At 34.9% G+C, this 14,882-nt stretch overlaps 1 protein-coding gene across 2 annotated transcripts in view; it reads right to left on the bottom strand.

The window, feature by feature from the left end:
• The window catches only part of RPGRIP1L (RPGRIP1 like), a 95,484-nt gene that overhangs the window by 45,505 nt on the left and 35,097 nt on the right, over positions 1 to 14,882 (bottom strand). For both annotated transcript variants that reach the window (XR_012000063.1, XM_026011763.2), the window contains exons 11-16: positions 11,489 to 11,595; positions 11,133 to 11,183; positions 10,270 to 10,449; positions 9,618 to 9,735; positions 5,351 to 5,803; positions 2,248 to 2,399 (exon numbers count right to left, since the gene is read on the bottom strand). Coding sequence is in view for 1 of the 2 variants with exons in the window: in XM_026011763.2 (XP_025867548.2) it covers positions 2,248 to 2,399; positions 5,351 to 5,803; positions 9,618 to 9,735; positions 10,270 to 10,449; positions 11,133 to 11,183; positions 11,489 to 11,595 (1,061 nt within the window). In the remaining variant the exon portion in view is untranslated. The remainder of the gene's footprint in view (positions 1 to 2,247; positions 2,400 to 5,350; positions 5,804 to 9,617; positions 9,736 to 10,269; positions 10,450 to 11,132; positions 11,184 to 11,488; positions 11,596 to 14,882) is intronic.

The raw sequence follows: 14,882 nt of genomic DNA, 5'->3' as shown, positions 1-14,882 counted from the left end.
AGTGAACAGATGGGTCCAAAGACAAATGTTTTCTAGTTCACAAATTTATTAAGAGCTAATTCTTCAACCACTCCAGCTATTGTGACCGTATCTCACTCCTATATAAGAATCCAATGGATTTGATGGAGTCCACCCACAGAGATTGTTTCGTTATATTTGAGTTGGCCCTCATCTTCAACCCTTGGTGTATGGGGAAGCAAACATGAGCCTAAAATTAGCCAGTAAACTGAAGCTCAACTGCTATAAGAACAAGAGAACAAGGTCAGAGATAAACATCGGAGGGCATAAAAAGTTGGACTGGGAGGACATTTCAGAAGAAAGATGAGTGAAAGGTATTAGGCAGAGATAGAAGCTACTGTACAACTCCATAAGAAACTTTTGTTCAGGTGCCAGTGCATAAGCATTTTAGCAAACGATTGCAGTAACTAACTTGTTAAGCTCACCATAGCTGATGACCTAGCATAAAGAAACGTTAGTGTTCCAGCGCCGTGTTTAGTGTTGGAGAATACTCTACTTTCTACAAAGGGGGCTCCTCTTTCACTGTATTTCTAAATTTGGATTGAGCATCTGGAACCTCTGACTCCAGCAGGTTTACTGGAGAAGGCAAAATAGAACCAAACTCATAATGTCCTCAGTAGAGACATCTGGTGGTATGAAGAGGAGAAAACTGAGAAGGGAATTCCAATACTGCTGTCCTGGGGCTGGTTTGTATTCAACTATAGAATGCAGAGTGGAATGATTTTAAAAAATACTCCCTGTGGTTCACTCCAAATCTACCCACAAAAACTGGATTTCCAACAAACGATTCACCCAAGCCAGAAAATGGGAATCTAAAAACAAACTACAAAACTAAATAAATAGCCGTGTCTCTCTATTTTTAATTCTCTTTTCCATTACAGCATTTCCCATAGTATGTCCTAAAGAATACTAGTCTAGAAAGATGATCTCTAGGAAACAGGTGTCGTTCTAAGTTCAGGAATCAGTGTTATATTAGTCACGGTTCTTTAATTGAAAATTATAGAAACTAGTTCCATCTAGCAAATACAACAAAATGAGACTTTAATGTAAGTCCATATGGTTATTTCATGGAATTGCATAGCAGAAATGTGGTGGGTCTTAGGAAGGTAAGAGGTCTAGAAAACTGCCAGAATTTACCCTCGATCTGGTGTCCATTTTTCTCTGTATGCTTGCTCATTATTCCCTTTCTCCAGAACCATTTTATTTCCTTTGCTGGTTAATATGGTAGAAGATGGCTGCCCCAAAGCTCTCAATTTCACATGTTCCAAGCATGGAGAGTCTTGTTTTCTCTTGAAAATGGAATCCGATTGGCTTAACTGGGGTCAGGTGGATACCCCTGAATCATTACTCATAATTGAGTATAGAGTGGGAAAAATAGGACCACTGGACATAAATCTGGCCCCTGGGGGCCCAGCCACATGGATAGCAGTGACAGTAATCCAAAAGAAAAAAGATAATTATGACTTGAGCAAACATTCCAAAATGTTTCAACTATATTTTATCCCTTTGTTACTCAACTCAAGTGTGTACCTGAAGCTTTCCTCTTGGGATTCTTGTTAAACATGAAAGTCAAGGACCCTATTTAACTTGGCTCACTTTAGTGCTTTCTGCATTCATTGTATTGTGGAATTCTTTTGGAAGTAAGGCCATTATGACTCTATGAAACACAGGGAAATGCTGCTCTGAGGAACTGCATTTAAACTTCCAATTCACAGTACTGCAATTCTATTTTTTGAAAGTACCCTGGGAAGCACAAGGGAGTTCTTTTCTAGTGATGGAACAATTCTGTATCTTGCTTGTGGTGGCAGTTACATGAATATATATACATGATAAAACTGCACAGAACTACTAATGCTACACACGCACATACACACACACAAGTAAAAACATAAAATTTGAGTAAGGTCTATGGTCTAGTTAATAGTATTGTACCAATGTCAATTTCCTGGTTTTGATAATGTAGTGTAGTTATGTGAGATGTTACAATTGGGAGAAGCTGGGTGAAGGGTATATAGAACTTCTCTGTACTGCTTTTGTATTTCCTGTAAGTCATAATTATTTTGAAATAAGAAGTTAAAAAGAGTCACTTGATGGCTGTGAAAGAAAATGATTTTGGTTTAAAGCATGACATAAAAAGACATATTATAAAATTTCTGTATCATAAAAATGTCTTTTTTTTTAGGCACCCCCTCCCCCCCATAAAAATGTCTTAAAGTCCAACCAGCTCACCCATTGCCTTTGCTCTGGCCCCTTATGATTTGATGTTATATATCCCAAAGCCTTTGCTCGTTCTCGATAAAGTCGAATTGCTTGATCCATGGGAATCCGTAATCTGAACCAGTATTCCACTATGCCAAAATTTGGGATGTCTCCTTTAGTTCCTTCAAATCAATGCATAACTCACTGTTAAAATTTTATTCTGAGTAGGATAATGTATGACTTGCACAAATGATGTGTGATTGGCAAAGAACAGAACTGAAGAAAATAAAGTTATTTCTGCAAGTTGAGTTTCATTGTATGTTAAGTATTATTAAAGAGCAATGTCAAGTTATGTTTGAGATATTCCAATTCATACTATTTAAATCCTTCCAAAATATAAAGAAAAAACCCCTAAACATTGTATTACATACTCCACAGATTCTTTTTGATGCTACAGTAGCTTGTTTTTAACAAGTTGTACTCCATGTAGACTGACAGATACAATATAAAATCTCAAAATTTTAAATATAAAATTCCACATTATAATTCAGCTTTCAAGAAATCTTTGGCACCTTCCCACTTCTCTACTGTGCCACAAGTACAGGGACAAATGCCATAGCTATGCCAAATATATTTCAGATGTAATACATGCTTGCATGATGTTTGCCCTTGTACACTCTCACTACTCTTTTCAACTCGGGCAGCTATTCATCTCTCTTCCTCCATGAAGATTTCCTCTACAGTTTCTGGGGGACTTAGAAGCTCTCTGCTTCCTTCAAAGAGGGGAAAGATTTGTCCTCTCATTAGGACACTGACTCCTTTCACTTAACTGTCTATTCACCAGCGTATTTCTCCACTCACACTCCAAGATTCTTGAGGCCAAGGGCTGTGGTTTCCACTGATATATTCCTACCAATGTGACTAGTATACAATGGGTACTCAATATTTGTTGAATAGAGGATATTCTATACTTAAGCTTTCCTGAGCATACCATATTATTAAAACTATTTTCCCCATTCTCTTCTACTTCATTATTTACTTTCTCACTAATGGATCATCAACAAACAAACATGATTCTGTCTACTATCTTTTTTAAAAAAAGTCCTAAAACCAGAATATTAATGGATACACATAATTTGCTTGTACATGCTTAAAATTTCTTTGGAAGAATTCATAGCTTTGGTGAGGGGGTCCAAGGTAGTTGAGGGACAGAAGTGGGAGAGAGAGATATTTTATGGTATAAGCTTTTACACCTTATGATTTTTGAATCATGTAAATATGTGTTACCCCTGTGATCAATCAATCAATCAATCAATCAATCAAATAAAATCCCTCCCCAGAAGCTAAATCACCCTCTTTTCTTGTTGAAATGGTTTCTTGGCTTGGCCCCTAGGATACTGTTTGCTCTTTAGTTTGCCTTCTAAATCACTGGCCCCTCTTTAGTTTCCTTTGCTGGTGTCTCTTCTTCCTAAACTCTAAATTGTGCGGTTTTCCAAGGCTCAATCCTTGGCCACTCTCTCTGCATTGTGTACATTCAGCCTCTATGTGAGATTACAGAGGCCAAAGCCTTAAAATATATTCCATACGATAATGTTTCTCCTTTTCATTTGTTTATTCCTGACCTTTGGGGAGGTGTATCCAATGGCAAGCGTGCCATCTCTATTTGGCTGTCCCAACAAGACAGTCTTAAGTTGTTCAAACAAAATTGATTTTCTTTCTCAGATTTGTTCCTTTCCCAGGCCTAACTCAATAAATGGCTTCCCCATTCTCCTTATCCTGCATGCCAGAAATTCTTACCTCCTCCATTTTCCTCATTACTCTCCATCTGGTTGATAAGTAAATCTTGAAGTTAATCAAACATCAACTGAAAAAAACTGCTTCTTGTCACTGTTTTCATTACCATCTTAATCTGAGCCATCATCATCTTTTCACAGATTAATGCAAGAGCCTGAAAATGCTCCTAATTTTCCCTTTTGGCCCCGAGAGACTATTCTTCCCCCAGCGCCCAGTGTGGTTTTCCTAAAACCTACGTGTGATCATGTCACTCTCTTCCTCAAAACTCTCCAGTGACTTTAATTACTCAGAGAAAAAAAAAAAATCCATTTGCCTCATCAGGACCTACAAGTTTCTAGAGCATGATCTGGTCCTTCTACTGTTTTTTTTTTTAAAGTGTACTTTAAAAAAAAAAAAGCTTTTATTTAAATTCCAGTTAGTTAACATACAATGTAATATTAATTTCAGGTGTATACTTTGGTGATTCAACACTTCCATACATCAAGGTGCTCCTTCATCCCCATCACCTATTTCCCCATCTCTCACCCACCTCCCTGCTGGTAATAGGCAGTTTATTCTCTAGAGTTAAGAGTCTGTTTCTTGGTTTGCCACTCCTCCTCTTTTTTTTTTTTTTCCTTTGTTCGTTTGTTTTGTTTCTTAAATTCCACATATGAGTGAAATCATATGGTATTTGCCTTTCTCAGGCTGACTTTGTGTACTCATCCTTCTTTTGCTTTAATCACATTTCTGCTTTAACCATTGGCCTTCCTGCTGTTCCTCCAACATGTCATCTTTGTCTCTCTATCTTGGTACTTGCTGTTTCCTCTTCATGAAACATTCTTCCCCCAGACGTCATGGATCTTTACTCAGTTCACCTATCAAGGAAGCTCTTATCTGAATTAGCAACCTTCCATCTTTGTTAGCTTGTTCATTTTTCTTCATCTGATGAGATACAAATTTGTTTTATGGCCTGTCTTCCCCTCTAGAAGATAAGCTCCATGATGGCGGGGGTTCTGTCTTACTTAGCACTGACCACTGTATTTCCAGTGTCTAGTAATGGTGATAACATAAGCTCTTAAACTCGGATAAATGACTACAACTAATATTTAATCAAAAAAGGGTATTATATGGTAAGTAAATCTGTGCACTTATAAACTTGTGAAAAATTAATTGCCATTGCACTGACATCATTAATGACATTTAGGATAGTCCAATCAACGGTAGGCAGATTACTTTGAGGACACCGTCCTACCCTCAAGGCATCTTGAATCCATAAGAAAAGACAGTAATGTAGAATACCATATTAATATACAAATCAAATTAGTGATTCAAATATCCAAAGCTTTAAGATTGTACTTACCAACCAAACTTGCTGTGCAAAATATTCGACCGCTTTTTTCTAGAATTTCATGGAATCTCAACTGACCTGCTGCAATTGTTTCATAATCTGTGCTGTAAGCTTGGTGGACCTCAAGAGTGATAGTGTTCTTCTGAATATATTGTAAAAATAAGTCATTAACATGAACAAGATATTGAGAAGTGAAGTTATATTCTGGGTGAAGGCCTTGCACTATGGGAGTTGTCTGTAGCTCAAAATCATAGAAAGCATAGGTACAGAAAGTGATAGGCTCTTTATCTCCAGATGCCCGTAAAACTTCAGAAGAAAAGGTTACTTTGTTGATATGGATTTCAAGTAGGTTTTCGCCTCGTTCTAAGTGAATGGTTTCATCAAATTCATCAACAGAGTCATCTGGTGTGATTTCTGGTTTAAATTTATATTGCTTGGTGCCATAGGCAATATCCTTTAATTGGGCTGCAAGAGAAGACACACAGTTTAGATATTTTTAAATATTGACATATGAAGATACAAACTGGCTTTTGAAGTGGTAGGAAGTCTAAGTGCTTTGGTGAAGAGTCTCAATCTTAAATTCTATGACTACACTGTTTTTCTGTGAGTAATACTGTATTCTATAAAAATTCATCCTTTGTTTTGACATCACTTATTAACAACAAAATTACAACGTAAGTTATAATACAGCCTGTACCAGGGGAAAGGAAAAAGAAAAAAAAGGCTTTTGAATGAACAGCTGAGGTAAATATTTGGATTCCCCCTATTCCTCTGCTTCTGCTTTATTATATTCTCTCATTTAAAGTCAATTTCTTTTTCCACTGACTCCTTCCCTTCAGCTTATGGAAATATATACTTTTCTACTTTGGGGGTGATGGATATGTTTACTGTCTTGATTGTGGTGATGGTTTCACAGTGTATCCATGGGCCCAAACTCCTCAAACTGTATGCCTTAAATATACGCAGTTTAAAGTATGTTAATTATACTTCTATAAAGCTGCTTTTTAAACAGATATATCTCTTTCTAGATAAACATTTTATCCCCATGTTACATCTAAATTTATGGAAAAAGTAAAATACTTTTTCATATCTACAACTCCTCATCTAACAGACAGTTTTCAACTTCCTGCAAAAAAGTATCTGCCTTACTTTTCTCATGAAACTGCTCCAGAAAAGGTTATCATTAACGAATTAATTGCTAGATGAAACAGACTTAGGTTCTTGTGTCACTTTATATTTCTTTGTTTCCTCGACAATGATGGTCACTTTCCCTTTTATGAACCCCTATCCTACCTTGGTTTCCATGTCATCGTCTGCCCTGCTTCTCCTTCTACCTCTCTTGTTCTTTTATAAGGGTTTCTCTTTTTCTCATAGTTTGCTGGGGGTCCTGTTTTTATCCTCTTAGCCCTCATATTCTCATGGATGATCTCCATCTTTTGTGACTTCTGCTACTAGCATATGCAAAGACTCTCCTCTTTCTATTTTTAATTCAGATCTATTTCCTGAATTCCAGACCCATACATCTCATGGTTTGCTGGGCCCTCTGCCTATGAGGGACCCAGCTACAGCAAACTATTTATCCAAAATAGAATATAGCTACTGTAGAGTATTCTCTTCCAGTTATTTCTGTACTCTGAATCTCAAGCACCGGTGTTACCATTCAACCAGTTGCCTAAACTTGTTGCCACAGAATTGTTCTAGTTTTTCTTTCTCTTTACTGTCCCAACCTTCATAGGGTCACTACTATTCAACATTGTCTCTTTAATCTTTCCAAGTTTGTCCCTGTCCATTCTCTGTCTACTAATGCCATCTTACCTACATTCCCAGTGTTTGCTACTCAGATTATTATGGAACCCAAAGTGCTTCCTTCCTTCAAATCTTATTCACCCTTTCTAATAACTACAGCATAATCTCCAAAATACAATTCTGGGTATATTACTGCCTACTTTAAAAATTGTTTAGTGGTTTTATGGTTATTAAGTCTCAAACTCTTCAGGGTGGCAACAGGGCCTTCATGATTTGGCTCTTTCCAGCCTTACCTGGAGAGATTTTCCTTCCTTTACTAATCATGAATTCCAACTACAGGGGTATGCGTGCAGATTTGCAAATTAAAATCACTGCATCCTCTACTGTCTGGAATGCCTTTCACTGCTTTTACTTAGTGGCGAATTCTGTCATCTTTAAAGATTTCAGACCTACTTTACGGAGTCCTCTCTGAATCTTCAGGTTTAAATAGGCATTCTCTCCTTAGTGTTTCCTTGTTATGTTCTGCATTTTCCTAGCTTTATACTCTTCATGGTCAAGTATAACTGTCCATTTATGTGCTCCATCTTTTTTGAAAAAAAATATTTTATTTATTTATTCAAGACAGCAGAGCAGGAGCAGGGGGAGGAGCAGAGGGAGAGGGAGAAGCAGATTCCTTGCTGAGGAAGCCCAGGGGTGGGGGGTGGAATGGGGACACACATGACAATGCAGGGTGATCCCATGACCTTATAAGATCACAACTCAGCCAAAGTCAGACATTTAATGGACTGAGCCACCTAGGTGCCCCTGTCCTTTGTGCTTCATTTTATCTAAATTCCTTAAGGGTGGTACCTGAGCTTTTTTTCCTATTTGGATCCTCCCTGCCTAGCACTTTGCTCAGGAGGCATTAAGAACCTGAGCATGTTTAAGGAATGAATAAATGAATTTAAGGGACAGATGAATTATATTGGTGAAGATTTAGTAACACTAATAGGAATGAAAATCCCAAAATATGTGACTTCCTTGTTATTTAGGAAAATTCTATTAAGCAAATTTTTATCGAGTACTACTTGAAATAAAAGGTAAATACTGCTCTTTTGGAAAACTCTGTTCAGGCAGATAAAGATATTTATTGAACCTTTTTACTTAGAGCCATGGTTTTCAAAGTGTAGTCTGGGAACCCTGAGGGTTCCTGCAACTGCTTTGAAGGTTAGTGAGGTCAAAACTATTTCTAAAATACTATTGACATGTCACTTGTCTTTTTCGTTCTTATTTTTTCACAAGTTAAGTGTTTAATGGAGTTCCCCAGGCTACATAATGTGTGATATCATAACAGATTGAATGCAGAAGCAGGTCTAAAAACCCAGCTGTTTTCTATTGAGGTATACACCAAAAAGTTTGCAAAAACGTCAAACAATTAAAAAAAAGGTAAAACAATTTAAAACAATGTCACTCTTCTCACTATTTTTTGGTATGGAAAATACAGCTTTTAAAAAATAAATACTGTAACTTATGTTAACATATAACAGGTTTATTAATTTCGCATGACATAAAATAAATATTTTCAAAATTTCTCTTTTAATTCTTAATATGATAAATATAACCCATATAAGCAAGGAGGCCTTTGGGATCCTCAGTAATTTTTAAGAGTGTAAAATTACTGCTGGCATCAATCACTTGAATTAAACATTGTATGTCAGGGGACTTGAAAGAAAGACAAAGTACTTAGCATCATAGAGTTTATATTGCAGTCACAGGGAATATGCAAAACTCCAACAGTAAAGAACACTTACGTAATATAATCCCCACAAATATTTTTTGAGTACATAGGAGGAAAAATGGTTAGTACTGACATAGTATTTTTCAAAGTATAGCCCTGCACCTCTATCTGAATTGCTCGGAGTAATTTCCAAATATATATATAATCATGGACCCCCAGATCTCTAGGGCTAGGGCCTAGGAAGCTACATTTGAAACAAGTTCCTCATGTGATTTTCATACTTGTTAAAGTCTGGAAACCACTGCAAGGACATTTCAAGTAGATGAATGATCAGAGCCAGCTTCTTGGCACAGGCGTGCATTGCAATTGGGTAGATTTCAAAGCAGGGTAAAAAGGGTATATGCTGGGCATAAAGGAGGCTCAGGTGGAGCAAAGGTACCATGGTAGGAAAGGTGAGAAAGGTGAATCTGACAAAGAGCAACCGCACTTGTTTGGATGAGATACATAGCTTGTTTAGAAGAGAAATTAGAAACGGGGTCTACAAAGTTAGGTCTACAATGTCACAAAGTACTTTGAAACCTTGCCTACAACACTGAATCTGGAAAGCAACAGAAAATAACTAAAAATTCTTGAGTAGGAAAGAAACAGATAAAAACCAATCTTTCTGATAAAACTCCATAAATTCTGAGAATTTATTAATTACAGCTATGAATCAGAAAAATATAGAGCAAAAAGAAATCGTGAGTGTAGATTTGGATGACATTTTCAACTATTGTAAAATCCATTCATCTAGGTACTGTGGACAAAGAACTGTACCTTCTAGTTTCTGGATGCGTGCAGCTCTGGTATCAAGAAGATGAACATATTGTTCCACTTTGAGTTCATAATCTTGCTGCAAATTTTCCATCTTCTGGGTCACTGCTTCAACTTCCATCTAAAAAATAAGAGATAACAAGTTTCAATACTTAGGATTAGTTCCATTTTCATTTTTTAAAGCAATATGACTCAAGCATTTCCTAGATCCTGGGGCTATCAGGAACTGTAAACCATGGTTTTCTGACCTCCAATAGCTTATAGCTTAGAAAATTGTGCTTGGCGATGTCCATAAATCAGAAGTAAAATTAACAAAACCCCAGATGCCTTTTCATGGAGGTGATTTTCCTGTTTGTTAAAGGCTAAAATAACATGTGCTTGTGTAGGATAACTACAATCCATTTACAGAAAGTGCTAGTACCAGCAAAGGTGAATTCATTGCTGCTATTTCTTCTCTAAAACCAGGACTTTAAAAAATTATTTGTTTTTAAGCTATTTACTCTAAGAACATAGTTACAAGGTCAAATTCCAGGCATGTGGGTAATGCACGATAAGAGATTATGACAGATGACAATACATAATACTGCTTTGGAAAGTAAATCACCAGGAGAGTATCATAGGAAGCCTATTCTCCCGACTTAGTGCAGCACATTACCTGATAATCTTTATTAATTTTATGTTGCATAATTAGCATGTTTCGTGTCTTTTCAAGTTCTTGTACTGTTTCTGCGTGAGTTGCTTGTAGCTCTTTCATGGAGCGTTCTAGATCTTTGTTAATTTTATTGTCTACTTTCTCTAAGAAGGAAAGGTCTCCATTTTTTTGTGATTTTTCAGCCTAAAACAAAAACATGTTTTATTATTGAAATAAGAGTTTCTAAAATGTAATCATGTGAATTAATATAGATATAGCAAGGAACAAATCATTAATTGAAAACAGATATATTTCCATTTTCCATCAGGAATTAAAAAATCCTGATACAGAGAATATATTTGGATAGACATTTGGAACAATTACAGAGAATTCAAAAAACAGTTTATTATTTCATGACATAAAGAAGAATCATGTACATTTCTATTTCTTCAATTGATTAAAAGCTATACTGTGTTGATCTAAAGGGAACAAAATGTATTTTCTCATGTCTTCTTATAAATAACAGAATATCCTAGACCTGAAAAATATCTTCTGGTAATATTTATAATTCAATATTTTATTTAAGATAATAGGGTATATACCAAGATCTCTTAGGACAGAAAATTACTGATTAGTTTTATAGCGAGGTGTATAAAAGTGAAATGTTTGTTACAGTTGGAGAAAGTGCTTTAAATAAGAGTTTTTGAGGTCTATTTTAATGTAATTTTGATGTCATTATGAAATATGTATATGCTATAACTAAATGTCACCTGACCACTTTCCTGAATAATTCATTCTCTGAGTATAAGGGTTACAGACAAGGGTCATCATTATGCTGAAACAGTTATATGTAGACATGAAATTCATGGTGAAGTTCAGAAAGTTACCTTTATAAGTAGGAGAGCTTCACTCAATTCATCAGCATTAATATCACTATCCTGCAAAAGATAGAGTAAGTAAAAGCTCACAATGAGATATTAATGGAAAGTACAAGAGATATTCCAACTATGCAGATTATCCTCATGGAACATAAGCTGCCTGATACCATGAATTAAGAAACTAAGTACACGAGACATTCCAACTATTCAGAATCTCCTCCTGAAATGTAAGCTGCCTAATAACCATGAATTAAGAAATTAAGTAATATATTTGAAGTCTTTTGCTTTGTACTACAGTTTCCTCCAAGCATAAAATACTGAGATAAAAATTTGGAGTTTATTTCCTAAGTAAGAAAATAGTTCACCTGGTTGTAAAACTTCATGCGGTGTTTAAGGTCATCAAGTTGTTGCTTTTGTTCCAGATACTGTAACTGTAGTTCTCTGTTTTCTTGAGTGAGTTTCTCATTTTGGTCTTAGAAATAAAGTTGACACAATTAGAAAGGTAAGAGAACATGAGGCATAAGAACGTATTTAAAATTGATATAATTCCTGATACATATTGCTCTGGTCAGAGGAAATTGTGCTAGCACCTAGACAAAGGCAGTGAGGGAATGAGGAACAAATGAACGCTATCATGTGTCTACCATATGATCCAGTTGCTTATCAAAAACTGAAGACTTAAGTTCACAGTATTAATATAAGGAAATTGTGGCCTCTGGGACTTCAAAGGAACATTCTATCTAAAATACCTAAGAAAATATGTTTCTAAATCTATGATTTTTACTTACTTATTAAGGGTCCTGAAAGGCATGCAAAAAAATTTTTGTTTTTTAGTATCTTAATTGACTTCCTTAAGTTTTCTTTTCCCAATTTAGCATAAAGTCTTTTTATTAAAACAACATTAATTTCTCTGGTAATAACTAAACCCATCATTTTAATGAACCACATTTTGAACAAATCTGTTAAGATAGGAGAAATGGATTCTCAGCTAGTGCATGGTAGCATCAGTAATAATTCATGTGTGCTCTTTATTCATTGGGTTTGTACTGTTAATTAGTAGGACATGGACTCAAAGCTGTCGTTAAGGACTATAGATAGGTTATGTCTGCCCAGGCACTCACTTGCCTGGACTCACAAGTAGGAGTACAGGGTAGAGCTACAAAAGATGGTAAATTCATAAAGAGACTAATTTTTCATTCCCTGCATTAAACATATGTTTAACTTAAAAGAAAAAAAAAGAGTTAGCTAACAAATCTATTCTTTAGTCTCATGTTCTTCAGCATACTCCTCAACAGAGTTCACTGTGGGGGGTCAAGTATCCTTTCTGGCTCCCTGTAGACTAACTCCAAACCATGTCATCCAAAGGGTCTCCTAATCTCATCCTATTTATAAAGATTTGTGTTTATCAAAAGTCCTCAATTCAAGTTGTACATTTTTGTTTCCTTTTCTTAAAAAAACAAGCCAACACATTTGCCAAGAATTCTTTACATGAATACACAAATACATTTCTGACTTTTAAAATGCTTTGTGTTCCCAAGCTATAAATATTACATGTAAGTGAAAATCATAAATTACACAATTAAGAAGAAAGGGACTAAATTTGGATTATTTTTGATGTCACATATTTCCTGACAAACTAAAAAGGAAAAAAAAATGTGACTCTAGGATATGCAGAGAAATTTTAATATCAAATATATAAACATTTTTATCTTATCAATGAAAGGTTAAAAGGTTATACTCAAGTATAAGTTGCTAATACTAAGTGACCTAAATGAGACAATTTCCAAATGTGAACAGTACTTGGAAATTTTGAAGACAAATACTTGTCTTTAAACTAAAAATTAGAATTAATTATAAACATGAATTTGTAGAGGAGATAAACATCTTTTTCAGTTACAGGATAGAGTAAGAGTGCGGAATGCTTTCTTTTATGTTGATTAGGTTAAAAAACCTAGATAGGAATGGTTAGGTAACAGAAAGAAGGTTAAGTACAGTAAGAAAAACGTAAAACCAAAGGTCTTGAGGCTGATATAATTTCCTTCTCTGGCCTGCAAGAAGTGCTATGGGTTGTGAGGCTGAGGTAAAGGGGAAAGGACATGACGACTTCATCCAAAGTATATTTTGATTACTAGTTTTATGTTCTAGTTTTTCTATTCTCTCAATATTTCAGAGCAGGGTCCTGAGAATGATATGCTAGTAGGTATAAATAAACTTATTCAAATGTTTCTTCCTTTGTTGATTTCTGTTTCCACAACAATGTCCCCGTTTCCCCTCATATTTTTAAAAGTAGGATGTTATTAGTGGGAAAGTATCTTATTAGTGGGAAAAGACATTACTGGATACTAGTACCTTTCTTTCTACTAAATTTTATGTAGAAATATCCACAATATTTTCCCTTTCTCAAACTGTTTATTGGGGATATAACTCCTGGGTCTTTAAAAAGCACGGAGATGCTATAGTTCAAAGAAGAGATAGACTTGCTGAATTATAATATGAAAAATCAAAGCATCCTGTACAAGATGAAAAATAACCTCCTTACCTTATGATTTGACAAAAAGCAGGTTAAGCTAAACAGTATTTTATTCAAATGAGATAACATTTTACTCTTTTAAAATTATGTTCTTCAAGCACACCATTAATAAGCAGAGTGCAGAGAACAATTCAACTAAACAATTTTCAGAGCTCCTTTGTGCTAATATCTTCAGCTGTGATCAATATAACCATATGCATTATGCTGAATTATGCATTTCAGCTAAAGATAGAAAGGAACTTTCAAAAGCAGGGCCTTTAAACACATGCAGTTAATTTAAGCATTAACCAAATGCAAACTGAATTTACATATCCTTCCCCCACATATTCACACAATCTGAAACTAATTTGTACCTTGAATAAAGAGGTGAGTATTCTCTAAAAATAATTTGCCAGTTAGATGAATGATTCTAAGAATCCAGGGAAACATCTTCTGGCAAAGAACACTTGATACATGAAAAGGTAAATGTGTGAAGAGACTTCAAAGTAAAATGAAACAATTTAAAAATCTGTAATACAAAAAGGAACTTTCTAATATTAAAAGATTTCCTTATATAGACAATTTCAATTTTTTTTTTGTTTAGTATTTCCCTGGGGGAAAAATGATTCAAGGCTGTAATATTTTTCTTATAATCTATTGTAACATTTTCGCAAAAAAACCTCAAACTTAAATCATTAGATCTATAAATTTCAGGAGGTCAAGCAAAATAAATAACAGTTGTACTAAAAAGAAAGATTCAGTTCTAGCAATTTTTCTTAAGGAAACAACTGAATAAATGTGTAAATATTTGTGTAGAAAGATGTTTATGATACTTAAAAAAAAAACTAAAGCTATTTAAAAACTCATCCACAGAAGACTTAAACAATCTTTGGTACATCTTCACATGGAAAACTATGACAACTTAATAAATGGTGATGATGATGTGGATTTATATTTATACTCAAGGAACGATTTCATAATATAGTAAATAAAAAAGCACATTATAAGACTGCATACAGAAACAACTCTGGAAGGATATACATAAAAATATTAATAATGATTATCTTGTGGGTTGTGTGGTTGAGTGACTTTTAGAATGTTTTTTCTTGTTTGCTTACTGGACTTTTTTTAGTGGTATACATGACATAAAAAGTAAAAAAAAATGAGGAATGCATTAATGGTGGATTAAAATGACTTAGCAACTTCAGTTTTAATAATTTAAAAGAATCTTTGGAATTCAGCAATAGATA

This window comes from Vulpes vulpes, chromosome 2, assembly GCF_048418805.1.
Source record: "Vulpes vulpes isolate BD-2025 chromosome 2, VulVul3, whole genome shotgun sequence".
NCBI classification, from domain to species: Eukaryota; Metazoa; Chordata; class Mammalia; order Carnivora; family Canidae; genus Vulpes; species Vulpes vulpes.
The sequence above is the reverse complement of the archived record's forward strand: the minus strand, read 5'-3'. Positions and strand labels throughout refer to the sequence as shown.